The sequence below is a fragment of the Rhinolophus sinicus genome, chromosome 3, assembly GCF_057876585.1.
Source record: "Rhinolophus sinicus isolate RSI-liver-muscle chromosome 3, RSI-T2T, whole genome shotgun sequence".
Lineage (NCBI taxonomy): Eukaryota > Metazoa > Chordata > Mammalia > Chiroptera > Rhinolophidae > Rhinolophus > Rhinolophus sinicus.
Window position 1 is genome coordinate 192,484,821 of NC_142503.1, and position 18,226 is coordinate 192,503,046.

Consider the following 18,226-nt stretch of genomic DNA (forward strand, 5'->3'; position numbering starts at 1 on the left):
ATGTAGTTTACGAGCGCAGTTCATACCACTGAAGACTTTAGGCACAATATTTTTATTGTTTATACTTATAAACAAAAACTATCAATTTAGAATTTAAGATGAGGCATAAGAACAACAAAGAAACTATTTAATCTCACAGTTTAGCTTAGAAAAATTTCTGAACCTCTCATCACAGACAAGCTCTGCTATCAGCATTTAGAAAACCAATGTGATGATGCCCATGTATTTTCTAGAAATATTTTAGTGAATCAGTGTCAAAATTCAGCAATGTTCTTTAATAAGAACTTCAATTAGGAAGGAACAGTGACAGTGGAAATGTAATATTAAAACCAATACACTTCGAAATAAGCCTAACTCTATCATGGTTAAAGAGGAATATGGCAAGAAACAAAGACATGTAAATATGCAAATTGTGTTTTTCACTTTCTGGCACTATTTTCAGATGCACGGATATTTCACCTTCAAATGACATGACATGTAAAGCATTTATCAGAAGTTTTATAGACATAGCAATGCTAATATGAGGTATATATAAAAATGTTTTAGTGAAAAGTACCAAAGCAGAGCTCAGAATCTTTTAATATATCAAAGTCATCCGCTTTGTGGAGACAAATTTAGTGAGGCTAACCCATGTTAATTCATAATAGAAACTGATATTCCTTTTCATCAAAATATATGAAAAAATAGCTGGAGGCAAGGAACCTTCTGGACAGTTTATAGTCACCGAATGTTTTAGCAGTTCCAGAAATACACTCCAAACTAAGTTTCAGTCTTTAGGAGATATTTATAAAAAGGTATTATTTGTCAACAGTGTTTTTCACTGGGGAGTGAGACTGAAGAGTTCTTAAACGCCTTTTGTATTATTTGTATCACCTGAATATCCAAATATTAGTGCATCTCTTATATTAAAAAAATGCAGTTATTAAAAAAAAGTTATCCTATATGTACTGACATAATTTTTCCGAAGTTAAAGCAACACAGAGTAGTATGTATAAAGTGGTGCTATTTTTTACAATAGAACAAAATATGCATGTAAAATACACAGATTCCTGCCAGATAAAGGTTTACAAGGAAACTCTTCAAACTGTTCAATGTCATCAATGAGGATTTGGGGGAAAGAATGGGAGTAAGTGAAAATCTACCTTAGGCTGTGTTTCTATTATTATTATTCCCCTTTTTCAACAATGAGCATGAACTGTTTTGAATTAAATTCATTCAAATTTAAAGTTGCTACTGGAGATGGTTTATTTATGAATGCTACCCAACATACTATCTAAAGTCTTTTCAAGTACAAAGTATACAGGAAACTTAGCTACTGAGTGTAAATTTTTGTTTTAAAGTCTATCTTTTGATCACTAGAAGTCACCTTGGGAAAGTAACAACTTAAGAATGTTTCCTCGTCTCTAAAACAGAAGAATGATGGCAGCTACCATATAGGTCACTGTAAAGATTAAGTGAGGTATTCCACAAAAAGAGCTTACTTAGCCCAGTATCTTGCACACAGCAATAGCTAAATAATATCATTACTAATCTATCTAAATTCTTAGCATAACTTCTTCCAGCTACTTGCAAAACCAGTAAACAGAATGCTTATGGCTGGTCTGAGTCCTTCTACTTTGGATATTTTAGGAGGTAAGTGCAATATTTGATTTTAAGGCAGAAACTTTCACTCTGTATCTTAATACTGAGTTAAAAAAGCCCACATATTTGTACAATGCAGAGGGCCTTCCTTCCTTCTGTCATTTTCCCTCCTCAATCACTAACGCCCTCCCCTAGTCCGCCTTTCCTTATGTCAAATAACTTACATCTTTGATTGTATTAGTTTTGTATTCCTTGGCAATGGAAGGTATAGGAGAGGATTCAAAATTTGACAATGGCAGTCAGAAAAATAAAAATAAGTTGGGGCTTTAGGAAAAAGCAACAATTATGCCATTTGTCTTAGTGTTTCTAAGAGAAAGGAGACTATAATTGAATCAAAGTGGAAGTTTAGACCAAATAGTCCACACCAGGAGAAAGCTCTGTGGACCATGTTTTATGGCCCTGCTTTGCCATCATCTAAGATTGACAGTTCCCTGCAATTATGAACACATGTATCACTGTTGCTAAAAGTCTGAATCTGGTAATTTTAGACTTTGGAAACTTGGAGTGAGGTTCCAAATGGTGTGCAAGGAAAATGACTCAATTCTTATCTTTAGAAATCTTCCACTAAGGAGTTAATGCAATTCAGTTTTTTAAAACATTTATTAAGGCCCTGACAACTGTAAGCAGGCATAATGTGTGCTGCTTGCGTTTCTATGAAGAAGAAACGAGCTCAGGTTGTGGAATCCAGACAGAATTTATGTGGTTAGTATGTGGCAGAACCAAGACTGGAACACAGATATAACCCCAAAGCTCATTTATAAAACACCATTAAATTTGGGCACTGGTATCTATCTCTGAACCTCTCTGCCCAAACTGGAAACCCATTCTCCAAGCTGCAGGGGGTTGTTGTGAGGATAAAATGAAGCACTGCGTGTTAAGTGCCTGTCGTAAAGTTAGGTACATAGTGGCATTCAACAACTGTTAATTCTCTTCTCCGTGGTATTATAGCTTGATAGCAATATAAGCTAACCTGAAATTTAAAAAAATAGTTTTTACGATCTTGAAAGAACTATGTGTCTTGTCTTAGGCCTCCTGACATCAAGTGCTGATCAACTGATAGAATTAACCATTGTTTTACTTTAACAGTCATATATAAACAGTGCATGCAAAAGGTAGCAAAAAACAGGTACTTCAATAATTCAGGACAAAATGTGATACCACTAATTTACAAGTCTTTCTCTAGTTCAGAACATGCTGCCCTGGACAGCACCCCTGGAGATGCTAGCTGCTACCTTCATGGTGGCTAGAGAGCAGTAGACTCTTTAAGTCACAGGTCTTTCTTATCCCAGAGAAGTGCTATGTTGTTCAAAGTTTTGTGTTCATATCCATACTGACCTGAGTACAGCGTTTTATCTTTTATCTTATTATATTAATGTCTGTCACATTCAAATTAAATCCAATTTCTCAGACCTTGACTATAATAAACACATAATTTGGGCTGAAGGAAAAAAAACAAAACAGAACAAGTCTTCCTCTATTCATCATTTCCCTCCCTTGTGGCATCCTCAGAATTTCAGTATCACAGAGAAAAGGTTTTGCTTATTGAGAAAAGGCTTCTAATTAAATGCCATATAATTTTAAATAAACAGAAGACATTCAACACACTCTACTTTAAATAACTGCACACATTTTAGAAATAACACTTCTTGCTAGAGCTACAAAGTGCCTGATAAACATTTACATTTACAAAGTTATATAACAAGCCATAACATTAATTTACGCTCACTTTCTTCTAAGTTTTCAAATAAGGGTGAATAAACACTCCACCTTATATAGACAAGAAACAAACAATGGCAACTCCTTATAATTTTATTTTCCCTTAATAAATTAAGCAGGACAAAAAAGAAAAAAAATGCCTAATTTAAAATAAGAATTTCCAAGGTACTTTAATATTCTAAATCACATTTGTTTATTAATGTAAATACATTTTCATTGACATTTTAGATAATTAGTTTTTTAATCTACATTATAAATTAATACAAAAGGACTGCCCTTGGATGAAACTTTTTGGCTTCAAAAGATTAATAGCCTTGATTGACTTCCACGAATATTTTAAATCCGATTGATATATTTCATATCAATGGACCAACAAAGTAAACAGTTGATAATTTCATTTGAAATTTAACTTAAAACTGAGTTTAATGGTAGACAGTTATGTACCATTTAGACCACATCTAAACTTACTTTTATAAAGAACACTTCATGTTTATCTCCTACACTGAGGTTCAGTGTTTTCATTTTATTTGCAACTTCCAGGGTTAAACATTTATTACATTTCCCCTCCCTTTTTTAGAAAAGTTGCTCAGTTTTCATAGGTATTACAGGTAATTCAAAATACGTAACAGAGTCTACTAAGAGCAAAGCACTGTATTAGGTTCATAGGGTGATTCAAAAATGACCAAGATTTTGATCTTGTCTTTAGGGAGTAAATAACAGTTACTAGTTGATGGAGGAAATGAGACAGGTACATAGGTAATTCCAAAACAAGCTAGAAGATGTCAAAAACCTGGAAGAAAAATAAAAGAAGCGATTCAAAAGTTTGCAGGAAGTAGAAAATATTTTTAATGTGGAATGCCTAAGACAAAACAAGGAACGGAGCATGTGAGTTGGTCTTAAAGGGCAGGGTAGAATATGGACATTTAGTGATTAAAGGCAAAGATATTCCAAGACAAAATGAGCAGAGGGTCAGAGGTGGAGAGTTTGTAGTCTGTATGAAAAATTAAACTTAAGTTCTAAGATAAAATATGCAATTAAATATTACACTTTAGAACTTGTCATAATTTTCAATAAAAAAAAAATTAAGTGCTACGTTAAGAGATGTATAGCTTGAAGGTCATTTGAACTGCCATTCCTGAAACTGAGATTAATTCATGTAATGTTACATGTTTAACTGAAACCTACATTTACTACTCTGATCTGTTGATAACTGTGTTTAACTTAGCTCCATTATTCTCTAGAAGTATACTCAGACTAATTTGCTGAAGAGGAAACAACTACAGACTGAAGTAAAATGAACTGCCAGCTCAACAAACTGAGACAAAAGGAAGAGTGTCACTATGGGAACAGTGGAGAGGATGGGACACAGAGGAAGAGATTAGTGAGCGGGACAGTCTTTGCTATTTTGCATTTGTTTCAAGTCACACACTCTTGGAATCTGACCAAGTTGGTAAGGGAAAAAATTAGGTCATTGCTTTCAGTTGTTTCTATTAGATTTTTAATTCAATAAAACATAATCACATGCATTATAACTAAAAATATGGGCAATGCATTACAGAGTCCATTTTAGAACTAAAGTTATAAATAAGTTTCATATTCCAAAGACTGAAAAAGACATTTTGGATGAAGATAAAAACATAAAGCCTGCCGTATGAAGTGCACTGCTGTAAAACGTCCTGCACTGAAATGTGCATGTAAATGGTGGGGCGAATTCTGGGCTATTCTGTCTGGGATCAACACAAGAAAACAAATTCTTACAGCAGGACTGTGGGTTAAGAGTTCATGAGAAAACCTCTAGTTCTCCTAAAGAGATTTTTACTCAAAATAACTATAAATCAATAGTCTATTCTCACTGTTCTCACATTTTCAGAGCTGTTTAGAGTTTATGCTAAGGTCATTGTGAAAAGTCAGTGATCAAACATCAGCTCCTTCATTTGAGCCTCTTCCAATCTAGTCATCTATTCTGGAATTTCATGCACTAGTCCTTTTAATATAGGTACTGTTATCAACCAGACTTTTAAGCTGCAACCATAGAAAACAACTCTAGTTGGTGTAAACAGAAAAGGAATTTATTTGAAAGGATAGTTAGCCCAGAGGTGCTGGGAAAGCTGGAGACCAGGCTCAGAAAACGAAGAGCAATGGCAGGTTGTGGAATGAGGATTACATCACAGACACAGCCCAGCGAGAACCTTGGGAGCTGCGGCGGGTCCCTGGCCACTACAGCTCCCGCTCTGTGCCTGGACAGTGAATGCTCATTGGCACCACTGCCAGTGCCCTCTCCTTTTCCATTAGATGTCGCTGCCCCTCCCCTTACAGAAGAATTCTCTATAGTCCCTGCTTTCAGTTCCAGATTCAGAAAGTCTAGGTCACATGCTTAAGCCCAACCAGAGAAGGCCGAGAAAGCAAGCATATGACCCTTCAGGTTTTTGTAGCAGGAGTTGGGCTCTGCCTTCCATCAAGACCTATACAGTGAGGAATTAAAACTAGGAAGGAGGTCCTTCGGCTTGTTGGGCAGCCGAAAAAGTTAAATAACCAGTACAGGAACACTCGCCTATTCCGGAAAGAATGGCCAACTCAGTAAACGCCCTCTGTTCTCTGGCTAAGTGCTGCAATGTTCAAGTCTGAGTGGTGACCCACTCATCCCGCCCTCAGTTTTTAAACCTCCAGGCTGGGGCCACATTTCCCTCCGGTAAGTGTGTAGCCCCACCCCAAGTGGGTCAGCACAAGTCAGGCTCCCAGTTGAGACTTCTCTGAGTTGATGTTTCAATCACTGGCCTGCTGTTTTGTTCCTAAAACTAGGCCACAGTGGCCTCGTCCCTGGAAACTGGTTCTCATATTGCTCCCCTCTCTCACCATGCCCCGATTCCTGCGCTTGGGTCAGAAGAGCTGGTATGAGTCACAAGTTCATCACTTACAAGCTTGGGAAAAGGCTAGTTATTAATCTCTGAGCCCCACAATATTCATATGTTGTCAGGATGATGAAATGAGAGAAAAAAGCCCTTTATAGACTAAACTTATAAGCATGATCTCATTAGTTAACATTCTGATAGATATGATAAATTCCCCAGTTCTTTCGGATTGTAGCCTGTCTCTCTGGTTCTCCTGAGCACTCATGTCATGTTTATTATAAAAATTAATTTTGTAATCAAAGCAGTATGTGCTCATATTTAAAAGTCTTGTACATAGTAGTAATTAAAAGCTTACCCTAAAATCAAAACCCTCTGCCTATTTCTTTTCCACTCCCCGTCCTGCTCCCTAGAGGCTAAAACTACTCTCAGTTCTTCACCTCTTTTCTTCTGGTACCTCTGTACTGTAATTTTTATTAAATCAACATTCAGTATTAATATTATAATGGCTACTTAAATACTGCTTACTGCTGACCCAAGCTGTGTACTAGAATTTTCTTCCAACTGTAATTTAAATTTTTTCTTGGAGATATTTGCTTCCTCTTTTCCCACTTGCTTCGTTTTCTATAAATTTACTACTAATTCTTCATAAAGGCACCAAAAGATCCAAAGACTCTTTCAATGTCGCTTTTCACTTCGCGTCCAAACATTCAGGTAATTGGTTTCTTCCAGAGGTAGGCTTTCATGATCCTCGTCCTGTCTCGATGGGATGCCCATTAGACCTGTTACACAGCTAGTAAGTAAGATTTCCCTTTCTTCTTTCTTGTGTGGGACCCCGTTTTCTTGATCCCACACTTCTTTGTTCTTGGTTTACTTGATCATTTAGTGGAATATCCTCAGTATCTCCCTGAGGTGGCGTTCAAGAAAGATTAAGTTTTTTTGAGGTATGACTGAAAAATGCCTTTATTTAGCCTTATAATTGATTGACAGTTCAACTTAGACTTTTTTTTTTTTTTAAGATTTTTATTGGGGAAGGGGAACAGGACTTTATTGGGGAACAGTGTGTACTTCCAGGACTTTTTTCCAAGTCAAGTTGTTGTCCTTTCAGTCTTAGTTGTGGGGGGCGCAGCTCACCTCCAGGTCCAGTTGCCGTTGCTAGTTGCAGGGGGCGCAGCCCACCATCCCTTGCGGGAGTCAAACCGGCAACCTTGTGGTTGAGAGGACACACTCCAACCAACTGAGCTATCCAGCGGGCAGCTCAGCTCAAGGTGCCGTGTTCAATCTTAGTTGCAGGGGGCATAGCCCATCATTCCTTGTGGGACTCGAGGAATTGAACTGACAACCTTGTGGTTGAGAGCGCCCTCTGGCCCATGTGGGAATCGAACCCGGCAGCCTTCGGAGTTAGAAGCATGGAGCTCTAACCGCCTGAGCCCCTGGGCCGGCCCCTAAGTATAGACTTTTGTTTAAAATTATTTTCCACCACCTTTTTGAAGGCTCTATGCCACTGTATTATAGTATTCAGTTGTTGCTATTGAAATACCATTATGAATACCAAATGAATACCAATATGATTCCTATTTCTTTGTATGGAATCTATTTTTTTACTCTATGTAACTTTTTAGAATCTTCTCTTTTCCCTTGGTGTTCCTTAGTGAAAAGAATGGAACTTTTTCATATAGATATTTCTTTAGTTTTGGCAATATTTCCTGCATTACTCCTTAGATACTGTCTTCTCTTCCATTTTTCTCTGGTATATATTTCTAAAACCACTATCTGTTAAGATGCTACACCTTCTGGATGAATACTAGTTTCCTTATTTGTCTCCACTGTTGTCCGTCTCTTTGTTATTTCTTTTACTTTCCTGATTTCTTTAATTTTATCTTTATTTCTTCTATATTTTTCATTTCTGCTACCTTATTTCCAAGAGCACCTGTTTTTACTTTTATAGCAGCCTATTTATGTTTCTTTGATTCAGTAAAATGTTCTTTTATATGAGGGTATTTTTATTCTATTGAAGTTTTTCTTTTAATTCACTCTGTTTCTTCTTGTACATACTTTGTTCTTTTTGTTCTGATCTCTGCCTCAATTTAGAAGTTTCCCTCAAACATCCAGTGAGCCTTAGATGGGTTTTCGTATTTCAGAGTGAGGCAGCCATTTGGAAGCTCTGCTGAGAAGCACGCTGGCTGACTACAGTAGCCCCCCCTTTCCACAAGGGATATGCTTCAAGACCTCCAGTGAAAGCCTGAAACCACCAATAGTACCGAACACTATTTACCATGTTTTTTCCTATACATACATCCCTGTGATAAAGTTTAATTTATAAATTAGGCACAGTAAGAGATTAACAATAATAATATAAAACAATTATAACAATATACTGCAATGAAAGTTTTGTGAATGAAGCCTCTCTCTCTCTCTCTCAAATTCTCTTATTATACTGTACTTACCCTTCTTGTGATGTGAGATGATACAATGCCTACATGATGAGATGAAGTGAATGACACAGGCATTGTGACGTAGCACTGGCTACTATGAGGGTCTCTTGAATACAAACACTGTGTGATCTGATAACCAAGCTGGCTACTGAGTGACCAATGGGCAGGGAGCATATACAGCGTGGAGACGCTGGGCAAAGGGATGATTCATGCCCTGGGTGGGATGCAGCAGAAAGGCGCAAGATTTCATCACGCTACTCAGAATGGCATACAATTTAAAACTTATGAATTGTTTATTTTTGGAATTTTCCACTTAATATTTTTAGACTGCGGTTGACCATGGATAACTGAAACCGTGGATAAGGGGGGACTACTGTATTCTTCTTTGTAGAACAACTGGAAGGCAAACTGGCTTTTCTACCATGTAATTCCTAAGTATAACTTCATCATGGAACTCCAAAACACCAGTATGTACAGGCACACTCTTGGGCTGTTCACCATTTCTAGCGCTCCAGTTTATTGCCTTGTATCTGTCGAGGTTGAGCAAAGGAAGGCAAGGGAGTAATTTCACCATCTAGTTTGCAGACGTTCACATAATTCCAGATTTCAACCTTTTGCCTTACCATCCCAGCCCACCCCACCCCTTAGTAGCTATTTCCAGACTTGGAAGCTTTCTAGTTTGATTTCTTTAGAGAACAAATCTCAGGTCTTCTGTGCTTAGTGTGGGGTGGGGTACAGAGAAGGGAATTGAAGGGGAGGGTCAGGATTTGTCATCTGGCTGCAAGCGATACTGATGTAAGAACAGACAAATGGACCACTGAAACAAAACAAAAAGGAGTAACCCATATATATGAACTTAATAAAAGGTGGTACAAATCAGGGGTGGGGGTGGGGGGAAATGGATGGTTTATAGAGGATACTCAGAAAACCACCTCATTATATGGAGTAAAACAAAAACCTCATCCCTCTCTAACACCATATATAAAGGTCAATTCCAGGGTGAGGGAAAGGGTCCATCCACTCAGTGTTCAGACTTCAAATCAAATCTCTCTTTTCAGTTCTACACCATGCTTATCCCTGCTTTCTCGAGTACTTAGTACCCCTGTGAATTGCCTCTCTTCTCCTCAGTAGCCTCCTTTAAAGAATGTTGCATTATAGACTTCTCCTCTCTGTTAAGCCAGTAATCAGCTCTTTATTTGCTTTCCAGCTTCCAAAAATGTCAATACCTATCCCTTTTTCCACTGTTGTGTTCTTCTCAGGTATCTTTTGTCCTTGAGAGTTTATACTTGTTTTATTCCTTTATTCTAATATTAGGGCTTTGGAGGAAACCGAAATAAACATGTTCAATCTGCTATGTAGAAAATCAAGTAAAGTTAAATCTACTCCTAAAATGCCAGGTCAGTAAGTTGAAGTCCCATAACCTGTTAATTCACCTCCCTAATAGTGATTGCCTACTTGTCTGAATAAAATGCATTCTCAGTGTAGGCCAAGAATCCTTCCTTTTATCCACTTGCCAAACCACTCTTGCTGTCTGCCTATACTGCCTCTTTTTATGATGCTCTTGAAACTATTAAATCACCTTTACACCTTGAAGGGCACATCTAGTCTCAAGGTCCCAGACTCTCTCGATAGAATTTTGTCTCCTTTTAAAACTGGAGTTTAATTTTTAAAATGAAAACTAATTTGGAATAAAAGGTGACAGGTGCTAATTAAAAAAACATTTACTGAGTGCCTACTATGTTCCAGGCATTGGCGACGCAAAGATGAGAACAACCTGGCCCTAAAGTTGCCCAACACGCTTGTCTCACAGCCTTTCTTAACTGGGAATCGTGTTTGAACCACAGAACACAGAAAATAATTTTGTTGACTATTTTCTTACTTCTCTCCAAAAGGGTACATAAGTAGTATCATGCTGAATGCATGGGAGAGACACTAATTCATTACACAAACAGATACCTAAGAGCATTATACAAGTTAAAACATGGTAGTAAAGGATTCAAATCCAGTTTGTCTGGTTCCAGCGCCTGAGCTCTTAAGCTTTATTGTTTAAAATCCCTTTCCAAGTGACCAAATACGAGTATTCTCCTTCCCCTGGAAACAAGGTAAAAATTATGTTGAAGTTATAGTCTATTATAAACCTTACTTAATATGAATTGTATCATGGGCTTGGGGGGAAAGATAAGGCCTTTTGCAAAAAGCAAAAGACCACATATTAGAAACTATATTTTGAATAACGGAAGGAAATAGAAAGCCATGTACACCCAAATTTAAGGGAATTTTTAAAAAACTAACCAAGATTAAAGTAATACAAGGAGGGTTGTTTTGTATTTTAAACGTACTTAAAAAAAATACAATATCTAGCTAAATGATTTTTAAAAATTAAACTCACTTAATATCGATGAAGTAAAAAAAGTATTACCTAAATCCAAGAGCTGGCTCACAATTTTACTTTTCATTCAAAACTTAAAACAACAAAACTATACTAAGAGATGCTTTACCATTTTTTAAAACAGCAAAGTATGCACAATACACTTTAGTTTCTTATTTTTTAAACATGTCAAAAATAAAACCAATTTGAGAAAACAGAAATTATTATAATACCTTTTTGGTAATGTTGCAACCTTCAAATTTTTCTGTAGAGGCATTTTCTCACAAATTTGGTTTAACAGAATAAAAGAATAAAAGGTTAAGCTGCTAGGTTATTTTTGATAACACCTTTTCCTATAATCTGACACCTAAACAGTCTACTATTAATAATAATGATTTGTATTTTAAACTAACAAGAAAATATTTTAATGACATTTTGATTGTGGTAATAAAACAAAATCAGAACAATTACTAAAAAGATAATTGTAAAATAAGATTTTAACAGATTCTTTATGTAATAGAAATCTCAAATTTTTCACTCATGTTTATCAATGCCTTCTGTGTAATTCCTCTTATTACTGACATTGTTATTTAACTGGGGCATTTGTTTTATTTTTTTCTCTCTCAAAGTCCTATTAGTTTGTTGATTTAGCCATACACCATACAATATTTTCAAGTTAGAAAAATGTGCTTAGCTTTCCTTTTTAAATTCAGATCTTCTACCCAAACCATTAACATTCTCTAACTGGCAACTTCTAATGTTCTTTTAGCAAATACTCATTAGATAAATTTCTCAAGTAATTTTATGTCATATAGGTTGTTTTCTTTTAATATATAGCCATAGAAAGCTAAGAATACATTCTGTCAAGACAGCAATTTCCCTCTGCTCTCCCACAGGTCTCTTTTCAGATCTGAAATGTCAAGATTCTAATGTTTACCAACAGATATATAATTCTTCTAATGTAACTTCCATGTATTCATTTGCCAATAACACAAAAAGTGCCGTCCTAACTTAAAACTTTTTTTCTAAATTCAATGAGGAAGGCGCAGGAGTCTTGCACTAACTGTGCTTTACACACCTCAAGCGTCTGGGCTGTTGCTTCATGCACATGTTGGGCCTGAAAAGATTTAGAATATACTAAAATTTAAATCAGAAACCCTGCCCGATTCTTTCATTCAAATAAATTTCTCAATGTATCTTCATTGTTGTCATGAACTTTCATTCTTATCCTAAACTCTTCAGCATCAATAAGGCACTGAGTAAACACGAGAATCTATGTTAAGTTATCCAAAGAATCCTAGATCAAGAATAACCTTGAAACCTGGGAAACGGGGCTTGAAGTTCAAAGCTTGGGTGCAGACAGGGTGTAGGTGGGTGGGAGCTGGGTAATTACATGTCGCTGTGCCTCTCTTACATTAGGGAAGAAAGAGCCTCGAGTCTCATCTACTGCTCTTAGTCATTAGTTTTGAGCGCTTGGTTTTAATAGCAAATGAAGAGCCACATGAAATATTAACCCTCAATTCTGTCTCAGATGTCATAACTATACATTCTAAACAAACTGACCCTCTCAATCCCAAACAATGAAATCATGGAACATATTGGTTGCGTTTTCAATCTGGAAGAAAAATATGTAGTTTTACAAATAAAAATTAAAAACCAGAATTTCATACCTTGTGCAAGCATGTTAAATTCCAAGAACAACGCTATGTGGTAAAGTTCCATGGCTTCTTCTGCCCTGGTCATGTTTGGTTTCCCTGCGACGAGAGCCTGAACTTCACTGAGACTCCCCACAGAGGGGCTACAGTGCAAAACGGAGAGGTCCACCACATCGGTATACATACAGTGTAAGATAACTTTTGCATATTTTTTTGGTATAATGGACTCATCTAATATAATTCTTGTGGGAGTCCTCAAAGTTCGGTCCGTGATTTCTTCACCAGTCCGTATCCTCCTTTGTAATAAATTTCGAAAAAATGGGGACCGTGCTGAAATAATAGCCTTGTGAGCTTTGAGCTCTTCATCTAAACAGTTCTGATTTCCACCAAAAGCTTCCACCAGTTCAGAGTCTGAAGAAAAACTAAGGACGACATCATAGTAACACATGTAATCAAAAAGTCCACGCATATCTACATCAAGGGAATTTGGTGTTCCAAATTCTTCACTAAGCTGAACGAGGATATCGACGTTTTGAAACCTTGAGTCCTCCATCCCAAACTCTCCCGTATACAGGTAGTGTAACAAAGCAGAAAACATGGGCATATCTATACCAGCTGTATTGATGTCCATTATGATCTCTGCCCCATACTCGGGTGAGGAAGAAAGTAGTGTTTTAAAAAAAGGACACCTTGCCGCCAAAATGGCACGATGAACAGGAAAACAAGTTTCTTGAAATATTAAGTCTACATCAGTACAATACTTGTACTCATAAAGATCGGCCATATCTTTCTGCAGTGTCCGGGCTTCGGGCCGAGCCAAACTGGCTTGTAGCGAAAGCTCCTTTAAGGCTGAAGTCCCCTCATATTCCTCCACGAGCGCGTTCACATCTCTGACATCCCACCCGGAGAGGAGCTCTCGCATCTGCTTGGCGTGATCAGCAGACCTATTCGATTTTCGACGCTTAATGAACTTCTTTTTGAGGGTGGCAAGGCCAGAGGTTCTCTTTTTTTTGTCTTGTGGTTTCTCATGGCCATGGTCAAGACTATATAATTTTGATTCACAACCATAGCCTTGCTGAGAATAGGATGATGTCCCTAAGAAGGAAATTAAAGAAATAAAAATGTGTTTTTTTTAACATTCATTTTCAACATTCACTTTAACATATATTTCATGTTAAAAATTGTTACAGACATTCCTGAACCATTGAAATAAAACTGACTTTTATAAAAAGTTCAAATAACTCATTTTATATTAAATAAGAAATAGGACAAACAAAGCAGATTTTTCTTAATTTTAAAAAATGCTTTTGGTTCTCTGGCTACCAAGGACCAGATATCATGGATCTTAATCATGGATTTTTAGGAAATGAGAGTTAGGCGGATCTGTAAATTAAGGATATTATTTATATATAATTGTGAAATGTTTTTTTCCCCTTAACTACGCAAAGGCTGCATTTGTATGGGGGGAAAAATGGACCAGGACACAAGAAACATATATTTTACTATTTCCACACCAATGGAGATTGCTCCTTTTCCTAGGGTAATTGGCAATTATGGTTAAGATAACCAAAGGAAAGATCAATTGTGCTATATAGTGACTCAGCTAAGATGAACATCATAAATCAGGGGCAGCCAGATAGCTCAGTTGGTTAGAGTGCGAGCTCTCAACAACAAGGTTGCCGGTTCAATGCCCACATGGGATGGTGGGCTGGGCCTCCTGCAACTAAAGATTGAAAATGGCAACTGAACTTGGAGCTGAGCTGCGCCCTCCATAACTAGATTGAAGGACAACGACTTGGAGCTGACGGGCCCTGGAGAAACACACTGTTCCCCAATAAAAAATTTTTTAAAAAAATCATAAATCAGATTTCCATTTGTTGGGAAAAAGATCTGGATGCTGCAGAATTATTATCTATAGTAACTTTCCACAGCTCAATTCTCTTTTCATCCAAAAAGACCACTTAAAACACAATTATATTTATATTCACAAAAGAAAATGAAGTAAGAAAACAGTTACCTATAAAAGTCTGCTGGGCTTGGGAATTTCCCCCTACCCTCGGGGAACATGAATGAGGATAGTTAGATGCATTAGCACCCATTTTCTTCAGTCACTCAGGCATTCCATCTGCTGACTCTTCAGAGTATAATCCCAGAGGCCTTTACGAACTTTCAACCCTGGATCCAACAGCCTCTTTTCATCCATTTCTTGATTTGAAACAAAAATAATTTTATTCATTTTTTTCAAATTGCACAGTAAAAGAAAAGTAAGTTACCAAAAACTGCTTTTATTTGCAAACAATGATATGCTGTCAAATTCACATGTAAAAATTTCAGGAAATGTAAACAAATAAACTGGAATTATGAGTCAGTGTTAGCTGCAATTCTGAAGCATAAAATATATTAATTATATACTTTCTATGACAAAAAGTAACATATTAGACTAACTTAAATACATAGTTATAGAGTTATTTCAAATCACAGGGAAAAGTATTTAGACTAACAAAATTTTTTTCAATTTTTAAAAAATCTTTCGAGGCAACCACCACTTATTATATAACATTTCTAAGCAATTTACAAAAACTTAGGAAGCTGATACCAGTACTACACATAAAAAAAGCAGATGATTAAATGATTGGTTTGTTTTTCTGCCTTAGATAAAACTGATTAAATTGTTCTTTAATCTGTGAAATTGGGCATTTTACTGAAAGAGGGGGAAGGAAAGGTGAACAATTAATACTAAATATCTTTAGGCTACTTGTTCCATAGCAATTTTAAGAGATATTATTATAAATACAGTGAGACTCAATAAAAAACAAAAACTTCTTTGTATCCTCCCCATAAAGCCCTGAAATAAAAAATACTGCTGTCTATTATGTAATATTTTGACTTAACATGGACAGGGCAGTACCAGTAAGAGACAATTTTAACAATTACAGAATAAATTCCACATCATGGAACCTTAACTTTCAGAACTGCCAGCAGGAGATACACAAACGTACAGAGAAGAAAACCTGAGAGAGAACAGGGTTAATAGGAATACTTCTAAACCTTTATAACATCTGTATATATTAAACTTATCTGACTTAAAAGGGATAACGGTTTAAGAGAAAACACAATTTAAAACATATTAGAAATGTTAGGAAACCAAGAAGAAGGCAGTTAATGTTGCTTCAGAATGAAGGAGGAAGTATTTTAACAAATAGGAAAGAGACAGACAGACAGACACACACACAAATCACAAAAATCCCTGCTGGAAAACAGAACTCTGTCAAAATTCTTGGAATTCATTTTCATCTCTGTTACACACACAGCATAACCGTAGGAATTCAAGTTTAAGAAAATCAGTTAACATTTGTGCTTTCCTTCAGTCTTTTCCCACCATACATGAAAATTAGTATTTAAGCATAGAATTCTCTACCTACAGTGTTCATGAGAAGGCTGGGAAACTTTCTACTAATTAGATGTTGTGCAAACTAGCAGTACCTTCAATCATGTCATTTACTCATACAAGCAAATTTCCTATTTGAAATTAACACAGCACATTACTTTTTACTTTGGTGTATGCTACTGAAGTCAGACAGGCTACAGGCAGCCAGAGATGTGCCAGATGTAAGAACTACCCAGCAAGGAATCCAAAGAGCTTAATATACTGACTATTTGGTGAACACTAAATGGTCAAGAAAATTATTTCTTCCAGCAAAGTCAGTTTTCTTAAAAGTTTGATGGTTAAATTCAGTTTTCTATTCTTAAATATAAGAAATGTAGAAAAGTCTACTTTCTTTTGCAATTCATTTTGAATGCTGTCAATTTTTGTAAAAAGGAATTAAATCTTCCTGTGTTAATTTCAATTCAAACTTAAAAAAAACAACAGTAAGTCTAATAAATCTTCATTTTCAAATTTAGCTCTTTAAAAGCTTCAAGGTTCTATCAGGCATTGTTAGTGGTTCTTTAAAAGAAATGAGGGTCGTAGGACGCCACGTTTGTAACCTCATTTACAGGTCAAATCCTAATCTTACTAAAGATTTGTATTTAAAACATAAAAACAGCAGAGACGATCCCTTTTCAAATTTGAAATATACTAATAAAAATCCAGAATAAAAAACATGTAAAATAAAAGCCTTTACTAAAATGAGGAGGGGGAAAAAGATTAGTAAGATGAGTTTTGACTCAGGAAGTAACAGTGGATGGTGAAAAGCGCTTCTAAGTGTTTCTAAAGTGTCAGTCACTTTCTCCTTTACTCATTCTTGAAGTTCCATATTGTTTCATTTTTTTTCTTTTTAATTTCTAAAGACTGCAGAGCAAATTCACTAACAAAGCACAAAGTACGCTGTTGAAACAAAACAAAGAAGAATGGACCCTTGCTTCCAGACGAAGAAAAATCAGAATTCACCAAAATGGACAGAATTTTCACTCTTACCTTACTGAATTACACGCGCGCGCACACACACACACATTTTATTTTCACCTGAGAATTTTGTAAGGTTTGTTTTGTAGGGACACAAAATACTATTATGTTGGTCTGTTTTGAGATTTAAACCATATGAAATACGCCTTTTTAAAAAGCTCAATTTTATGATCAGCACACTTAGAAAACCTAAAGAAACCATTTCCGGGCTACAAGACATCATGAGCCCCACTGGAGACACAAGAACAGACAAAGCACTAAGGAAGTCACAGGCTGAGATAAGGATGCTTGTCAATTTGCCACTATAATGAGCACCACAGAGACCGCTGAGGTCTCATCATGGAGAGGTGGCTTAAAACAAACGTGTCTTTGGGACTTAGGGACAGTCTCTTCCTGGAAGCTTAGCTCCTAGTCAGTGGGAATCCCATTCAAGAAGAACTGATACGGGTTGACATTTATATCTCCTACTGGAGCTCTAACACTAAAGTAAACTTGGTGGGAGCGATTTTTCTAGATCAAGTATAATAACCCTTAAGTTCACCCTATGTCACTAGTTCCAAATTCTGGGGGTAACCCTAACTGTGCAGTTTTAGTACTAAAGCTATACTCCTCAAAATTCTCAGGAACAAATTCATTCATTTCTTAAGGTAACCAAAACCCTATGCCAAATGGAGCACAGTATTCTGCTACGTACTTCTTAATCTAATCCGCTGCCTTTAGATGCTGGAAATGAGAGTCACAGTCTAATCCCTCCAGGGATGTTTTCATTCCAGGAAAGCATTGTCTGTCATAAAACAAGGAGAAATCCAATCTTTGGATGATATGACAGGAAAGGAAAGGGAAAGAGAGGGCGTACAGGACTAGGATAGGCCCACAGGATGCAACGGCCCTAGAAAACTGATAAATTGTTTTTCTAGATTCACCATTCTGGGGGAGCGCCCTCTGTTACATGATCAATCTGAATCAGATCATAGATCTCACTGGCTTAAAATAAGCTTCAAATGTAATAGCAGACCTAATTGAAGGGGGGCGGGAAATCATGCTGAATGCAACATAAATAACAACCCTGAGAATTTTTTAAAAACAAAAATCAACCTCTGTCCTCAAAAAACCCCTAAACCAGCATTTCCAGAGTCTTCCCAAAATTGAAACAAAGCCTG

The 18,226-nt window shown here is 36.5% G+C and overlaps 1 protein-coding gene across 1 annotated transcript in view; it reads right to left on the reverse strand.

Annotated features, from left to right (window-relative positions):
* Positions 1-18,226, reverse strand: part of BTBD7 (BTB domain containing 7) — a 75,163-nt gene that overhangs the window by 33,114 nt on the left and 23,823 nt on the right. The window contains exons 2-3 of the mRNA XM_019745488.3: positions 14,679-14,866; positions 12,677-13,756 (exon numbers count right to left, since the gene is read on the reverse strand). Coding sequence (XP_019601047.2) covers positions 12,677-13,756; positions 14,679-14,760 — 1,162 coding nt within the window. The 5' untranslated portion in view covers positions 14,761-14,866. The remainder of the gene's footprint in view (positions 1-12,676; positions 13,757-14,678; positions 14,867-18,226) is intronic.